Source organism: Theropithecus gelada, chromosome 4 (assembly GCF_003255815.1).
Source record: "Theropithecus gelada isolate Dixy chromosome 4, Tgel_1.0, whole genome shotgun sequence".
NCBI classification, from domain to species: domain Eukaryota; kingdom Metazoa; phylum Chordata; class Mammalia; order Primates; family Cercopithecidae; genus Theropithecus; species Theropithecus gelada.
Window position 1 is genome coordinate 72,564,644 of NC_037671.1, and position 7,912 is coordinate 72,572,555.

Here is a 7,912-nt window from a genome sequence, read left to right on the forward strand (position 1 = left end):
AAAAAAAAAAAAAAAAAAAAAAACATGAGCGTAATACAACTAATATACTATAAAAGGAAAATCTCATTATGCAATGTTATTAAATCTACGTGTGGCCAAAACTCAGCTAAAATTCCATGGTGTTAGAGAAGAACGAGACAAGAACAACTTAAAAATACGTTTCTAGAGAGAAGCAATAGCTGACAACAGAATGTGATTTAAAATACATATAACCAAAGGAGATAAACTAAATAATAGACTCTATTGGATGAGGTTAGAAAAAGACTCCATCTTGCCTGGGTGGGGCAGCTCACCCCTGTAATCTCAGCACTTCAGGAGGCTGAGGTGGGAGAATCACTTGAGGCCAGGAGTTTGAGGCCAGTCTGGGCAACACAGCAAAACCCTGTCTCTACGAAATATTAAAAACAAAATTCACCAGGCATGGTGGTGCACACCTGTAGTCCTGGCTGCTCAGGAGGCTGAGGCGGGAGGATTGCTTGCGCCTAGAAGTTCAAGGTTACAGTGAGCTATGATGGCACCACTGCACTCCAGCCTGGGTTGTCAGAGCAAGACCTTGTCTCTTTTTTTTTTTTTTTTTTTTTTTTTTTTTGAGACGGAGTCTTGCTCTGTCGCCCAGGCTGGAGAGCAGTGGCATGATCTCGTCTCACTGCAAGCTCCACCTCCCAGGTTCATGCCATTCTCCCACCTCAGCCTCCCGAGTAGCTGGGACTACAGGCACCCGCCACCATGCCTGGCTAATTTTTGTTTTTTATTTTTGGTAGAGATGAGGTTTCACCACGTTAGCCAGGATGGTCGCAATCTCCTGACCTCGTGATCTGCATGCCTCGGCCTCCCAAAGTGCTGGGATTACAGGCGTGAGCTACCGCACCTGGCTAGAGACCTTGTGTCTTAAAAAGATTTTTAAAAATCTCTGTCTTCATTCTCTCTCCCTCTCTCTCTCTTTTTTTTTTTTTTGAGACGGAGTCTTGCTCTGTCGCCCAAGCTGGAGTGTAGTGGCGCGATCTGGGCTTACTGCCACCTCCGCCTCCCGGGTTCAAGTGATTCTCCTGCCTCAGCCTCCTGAATAGCTGGAATTACAGGCCTGGGCCACCACACCCAGCTAATTTTTGTATTTTTAGTAGAGCCGGTATTTCACCATGTTGGCCAGGCTGTTCTGGAACTCCTGACCTCAAGTGATCCCCCCACCTTGGCCTCCCAAAGTGCCAGGATTACAGGTGTGGGCCACCACGCCTGGCTTTGGTTTTTTTTTTCTTCCCCACATAATCTGCAGGAATCCTCCCTAGTATTAACAACAGATAAGAATACACATTGGTCATTATAGGCAGTTAAGCGTAAAATACAACAAGGGACTTAATGAGTGGGCTGTCAGTTTTTCTGTGTCTATAGCAGTGCTATCCAATAGCTCTCTGTGATGATGGAAATGTTGTATTTGTATATACTGCAACTGAGGAACTTTTAAAAAAAATTTCAATTAAATTTATTATTTATTTATTTTCTTGTTTTTTTGAGACAGGGTCTCACTCTGTCATCAGGCTGGAGTGCAGTGGAACGATCATGGCTTACTGCAGCCTTGACTTTCCAGGCTCAAGTGATCCTCTGCCTTGGCTTCTTGAGTAGCTGGCACTACAGGTGCACACCACCATGTCTGATTTAATTTCATTTCATTTCCTTTATTTATTTATTTTGAAATAGGCTCTCATTCTGTTACCCAGGCTGGAGTGCAATGGCGCAATCTCAGCTCACTGCAACCTCCGCCTCCCAGGTTCAAGCAAGTCTTGTGCCTCAGCCTCCTGAGTAGCTGGGATTACAGGCGTGTGCCACCATGCCTGGCTAATTTTTTTTTTCCACTCTTTTTGCCCAGACTGGAGTGCAGTGGCACAATCTTGGCTCACTGCAACCTCTGCCTCTGGGTTCAAGCAATTCTCCTGCCTCAGCTTCCTGAGTAGCTGGGATTACAGCCACACACCACCACACCAGGCTAATTTTTGTATTTTTAGTAGAGATGGGGTTTCACCATGTTAGCCAGCCTGGTTTCGAACTCCTGACCTCAAGTATCCGCCCACCTCCACCTCCCAAAGTGCTGGGATTACAGGCAAGAGCCACCGAGCCCAGCCAGAGTCTTTTTATTATGTAATTACTGAAGTATAGTCACCGAGACTTCCAGGGTCTCTACTGGGGACCTTAAAAAAGTTAAATGATTGTCTTAGATAGTTTTATTTTTATGTACAATTTTTTCTAACTATTTTTAGAGACAGGGTATTGCTCTGTTGCCTAGGTTGGAGTGCAGTGTTGTGATCATAGCTCTCTGCAGCCTCAAACAACTAGGCTCAAGAAATTTTCTCACCTTAGCCTCTGGAGTAGCTGGAACTACAGATACATACCATCACACCCAACTAATTACATAGATTTAAAAGTTATCTTTCTAGGCCGGGCACAGTGGCTCACGCCTGTAATTCCAGCACTTTGGGAGGTTGAGGTGGGAGGACTGCTTGAGCCGAGGAATTTGTGAGTAACCTGAGCAACATGGTAAAACTATGTCTCTATAAAAAATAAAAAATAATTAGCCGGATTCTGTGTCGTGACCCGTATGTAGTCCCAGCTGCTCAGGAGGCTGAGATGGGAGAATTGCTTGAGCCTAGGAGGTTGAGGCTGCGGTGAGCCATGGTTGTCCATCCTGGGCAACAATTACCTTTCTGAAAGTAGAGTCTGAAACACATGATTATTTATGGTTTGAGTTATTTGATTTATAGCTCCTTATTTGATATAATAATGCTAGTAAATATTTTTGGATTGAAACTTAAAATGAATTCACTTAGAAAAGGGATGGAGGCTTAAAAATTCTTTCATTACACCTTGTCTAAAGTTGATATAAAAACTTCATTGCAAAGTCTGAGCTGAAAGCACAGTGATTTACAAAATTGTGAGGGGTGATGTTTGGCACAGCAAGCCATTTTAAAAATAATTATAAGCAATGGTGGAGATAATAGGATATTATAAATCTTTTTTTTTTTTTTTTTTTTTTGAGACAGGATCTCACTCTGTTGCCCAGGCTGGAGTGCAGTAGTGTGATAGCTCACTGCAATCTCTGCCTCCTGGGTTCAAGCAATTCTCCTGCTTCAGCCTCCCAAGTAGCTGGGATTACAGGCACTCACCACCACACCCAGCTGATTTTTGTATTTTTAGTAGATGGGGTTTCACCATGTGAAACCTGGTCTTGAACTCCTGACCTTGTGATCTGCTTGCCTCAGCCTCCTAAAGTGCTAGGATTACAGGCATGAGCCACTGCGCCCGGCAAATATTATAAACCTTAATCCTCAAAATGTATGATTCAAAAAGAAACATATTGTAAAGAAATGCATTTAAATGCATCGTAGTGTTTTGTTATGTGAACAAAATAAATGGCTAATATTATCATTTTTATTTTGTCTTGAACTGTTGTGATATTGTGATTAAAAAAAATATGGCTGGGGGCTGGGCGTGGTGGCTCACACCTGTAATCCTAGCACTTTGGGAGGCTGAAGCAGCAGGATTGTTTAAGGCCAGGAGTTCAAGGCCAACGTGGGCAATAAAGCGAGGCCTTGTCCCATTAAAGAAAAAAATTAAACAAAATGGCTGGGGCTGGGTGTGGTGGCTCACTCCTGTAGTCCCAGCACTTTGGGAGGCCAAGACAGGCAGATAGCTTGAATTTAGGAGTTACAGACCAGCCTGGACAACATGTTGAAACTCCGTCTTTAGTAAAAATTAAAAAATTAGCTGGGTATGGTGGTGCATGCCTGTAGTCCTAGCTACTCAGGAGGCTGAGGTGGGAGGATCACCTGAGGCTGAGGAAGTTGAGGCTGCAGTGAGTTAAGATCATGCCACCACACTCCAGCCTGGGCTAAGAGTGATCCCCTGTCAAAAAAAAAAAAAAAAAAAAAAAGAAAAAAAAGAAAAGAAAAGAAATATGGCCAGTGTGGTGGCTCATGTCTGTAATCCCAACATTTTGGGATGCTGAGGCAGGAAGATCTCTTGAGGCCAGGAATTCAAGGCCAGACTGGGCAACATAGCAAGACCCCATTTCTATTAAAACATTGTTTTAAAAAAGAAATATATATTTGGTCTCTGCCCCTGGTTTTTGGCACATAGCTCCTAAAACTTTTGGAATTTCTGGAGTGGTAACAGTATCTTTTGTATGCTAACGAGACAACTGGTGGTTGGGGGTCCCCATACAGCTTCAGGATGGTGGCTGGATTAGAGGTCTGGGACTTTTGGCACCACCCCCAAACTCCAGAGAGGGGAGAGGGGTTGAAGGGTGAGTCAGTCACCAATGGCCAATGATTTAATCAATCACGCTCACTTAATGAAGTCTCCATACAAACTAAAAAGGACACGGTTTGGATGAACTTTTGACGTCGGGGTTCTTGGAGGGTGGTGTTCCAGGAGAGGGCATGAAAACTCCCTATTCAGTCCCATATATGTTGCCCTATGCAGCTTTCCATCTGGCTGCTCATCTATATCCTTTGTAATACCCTTTATAATGAGTGGGTAAACATAAATAAAGTGTTTCTCTGAGTTCTGTGAGATGCTCTAGCAGATTAGCTGAACCTGACAAGAGAGTCATGGGAACCCTGATTTATAGCCGGTCAGTCAGAAGCAGAGGTCACAAGCTGGGACTTGTGATTGGTATCCGAAGAACGGAGCCCTCAACCTGTAGGATGTGATGCTACCTCCAGCTGGACTGTGTCAGAACTGAATTGCAGGACACCTCGCTAGTGTCCGCTGCAGAACTGGTTATGTGTAGGGAGAAATCCACATAAACATTTTGGTGATCAGAGCGAAGTGTTCTGTGTTAAGCATTGTGTTAACTGTGTGCAAAAGTGGGAAACACACTTTGTTTTCCTATCTCCAATAACTGTAAACATGGTAAATAACTGTAAACCAAAACAAAACCTGATTTGTTTCGCTTACCTATAAGGCTAAAAATTCTGCGAACACATAAAGTTGAAAAATTCCATTTTGCCCTTAAGTTGTCAGCAGCTTGACCAGACAGGATCATACATAACCAAGAGCCTAAATAAGGCAATGAAGATAAAAACCCATTCTGGAAGGAATAAGAAGATACAGGATTAATTATGGTGAGAGGAAAAAACAAAACATACACATTCATCACAGCCAGTGACCACCACTTGAAAGCAAAGGAAATGCATAGCAATATGTTGTTAAGTTTTTTATATAATTACAGCAAATAAGTCTGGCTTTCAGAAGGATTATGGGGTTCAGTCCAAGGCAGTCCCTAAGAGTCTGTCTCAGAGGGAAATAAGGCTTGCCATAATCCTGTCTGCTTCGGGTAATCTTGACTGTTTCTCTGGGATTTGGGTTGTGGGAGAAGACAAGCCTTCCTGTTAGCCTATGGATTCTCCCTACTGAACATTTTCATCTTCCATTCTCATTTATTTTTTAAAAATATTTTTTACGATAAAACACAGATGCAGAAAACCACATAAGTCATATAGCTTAATGAATCATTCTTTTTTTTTTTTTTTTTTTTGAGACAGAGTCTTACTCTCGCTGAGGCTGGAGTACAGGGGTGTGATCTCAGCTCACTGCAACCTCTGCCTCCTGGGTTCAAGGGATTCTCCTGCCTCTGCCTCCCGAGTAGCTGGGGTTACAGGTGTCTGCCACCACACCTGGCTAATTTTTGTATTTATATTAGAGATGGAGTTTCACTGTCTTGGCCAGGCTGGTCTTGAACTCCTGACCTTGTGATCCATCCGCCTTGGCCTCCCAAAGTGCTGGGATTACAGGCGTGAGCCACTGCGCCTGGCCTCATGAGTCATTCTAATGACCATCTAGGTCAAGAAATAGAACATTGCCAGCCTTGCCAGAAGACCCTTTACGCTCCTAGTGCTATCACAGCTCCCTTCCTCCCCCCTCAAATAAACATTAACCTTGTTTTGGTGTATAGTAATTGCGTACTCACTTTTATTTATAGTTACATCACCCAAATGTACATCCCTAGACACTTCAGTTTAGTCTTCGCCATTAAAAATTTTTTCATTTGTCTTTTATGTCTCTTTAAATCTGTAAATTCCCTTCCATTCATTTTTTTCTTACAATTTATCTATTAAAGAACCTAGGCCATATTTTGCTTTTAAAAGATCAGTGCCAAGTAAAACCATAACTGAAAAGTGCATTACATGTTTATCTACTACACACACACACACACGCACGTTTATTTTTAACAGCACCAGAGAGTCTTTTTTTTTTTTTTTTCTTTTGAGACAGAGTCTTGCTCTGTTGTCCAGGCTGGAGTGCAGTGGGGTGATCTCGGCTCATTGCAACCTCTGCCTTCTGGGTTCAAGCAATTCTCCTGCCTCAGCCTCCTGAGTAGCTGGGATTACAGGCGTGTGTCACTATGCTCGGCTAATTTGTATTTTTTGTAGAGATTGGGTTTTGCCATGTTGGCCAGGCTGATCTCGAACTTCTGACATCAAGTGATCTGGCCGCCTCAGCCTCCCAAAGTGCTGGGATTACAGGGATGAACCACTATGCCCAGCCTCTGAGAGTCTTTCTTGATGGTTTCTTTTTCCTCATATTTCACATCCAATCACCAAGCACCCCCTATTCTACTTCCTTTCAAAAATAAATAAATAAATTAAATAAAGGTTGGCTGGGCATGGTGGCTCATGCGTGTAATTTCAGCACTTTGGGAGGCTGTAGAGGGAGAATCACTTGAGGACAGGGGCTCAAAACCAGCCTGGCCAACATGGTGAAACCCTGTGTCTACTAAAAAACAAAAAATTAGCTGGGCATTGTGATACATGACTGTAATCCCGGCTACTTAGGAGGCTGAGGCAGGAGAATCACTTGAACTTGGGAGGTGGAGGTTGCAGTGAGCCAAGATTGCCTGGTGCAGTCCAGCTTGGGTGACAGAGCAAGACTCTGTCTCAAAAAGAAAAGAAAACCAAAAACAATAAAAAAGCTTCATTCCATTTAGACTTCTGCATAGTGGGATCACATCTATCATTATTTGTGGCAAAATCCTGTATAAGAATAAATGGTTTCAAAATATTAGTACTCCTACTACTCCTAAAAAAAAGAATAAGCTGTAGTAAATCAGAGAAGTGAATTTTCTGATCTTGATTTTGTTTCCTGGTGGGATAAGGTTGTAATTCTTCACAGTTACTGAATTTTTCCACTTCAAGTTGCAATGTTAAAAACTCCTGGCTGGGCACGGTGGCTCACGCCTGTAATCCCAGCACTTTGGGAGGCCAAGGCAGGCAGATCACCTAAGGTCAGGAGTTTGAGACCAGCTTGGCCAACATGGTGAAACCTCGTCTCTACTAATAATACAAAAATTAGGTGTGGTAGTGGATGCCTGTAATCCCAGCTACTTGGGAGGCTGAGGCAGGAGAATCGCTTGAACCCGGGAGGTGGAAGTTTCAGTGAGCCGAGACTGTGCCACTGCACTCCAGCTTGGGCAACAACCTAAATACACTAAAGTCTTCAGCATTTATACATTCCATAGGCACCTTCCACAGTTTCTCTTCAAGGATATGGTCCTTTGTATTCATTTATTTTAAAAAATTGATTCCAATTTTTTTGCAGGTGCGGTGGCTCACGCCTGTAATCCCAGCACTTTGGAAGGCCAAGGCAAAGGGATCACTTGAGGTCAGGACTTTGAGACCAGCCTGGCCAACATGCTAAAACACTGTCTCTACAAAAATAAAAAATTTAGCTGGGTGTGGTGGCACACACCTGAAATCCCAGGTACTTGGGAGGCTGAGACAGGAGAATCGCCTGAACCCAGGAGGTGGAGGTTGCAGTGAGCTGAGGTTGCACCACTGAACTCCAGCCTGGGCGACAGAGCAAAACTCAGTCTTAAAATAAAATAAAATAAAATAAAATAAAATAAAATAAAATAAAATAAAAT

The 7,912-nt window shown here is 43.1% G+C and overlaps 2 protein-coding genes across 3 annotated transcripts in view; one reads left to right on the forward strand and one right to left on the reverse strand.

The window, feature by feature from the left end:
- Positions 1 to 7,912, reverse strand: part of SLC17A5 (solute carrier family 17 member 5) — a 61,030-nt gene that overhangs the window by 17,636 nt on the left and 35,482 nt on the right. For both annotated transcript variants that reach the window (XM_025384061.1, XM_025384062.1), the window contains exon 8: positions 4,948 to 5,080. In XM_025384061.1, coding sequence (XP_025239846.1) covers positions 4,948 to 5,080 — 133 coding nt within the window. The remainder of the gene's footprint in view (positions 1 to 4,947; positions 5,081 to 7,912) is intronic.
- LOC112622126 (40S ribosomal protein S27-like) overlaps positions 6,666 to 7,912 on the forward strand; it is a 1,593-nt gene continuing 346 nt past the window's right edge. Inside the window, exon 1 of the mRNA XM_025381393.1 lies at positions 6,666 to 6,671. Coding sequence (XP_025237178.1) covers positions 6,666 to 6,671 — 6 coding nt within the window. The remainder of the gene's footprint in view (positions 6,672 to 7,912) is intronic.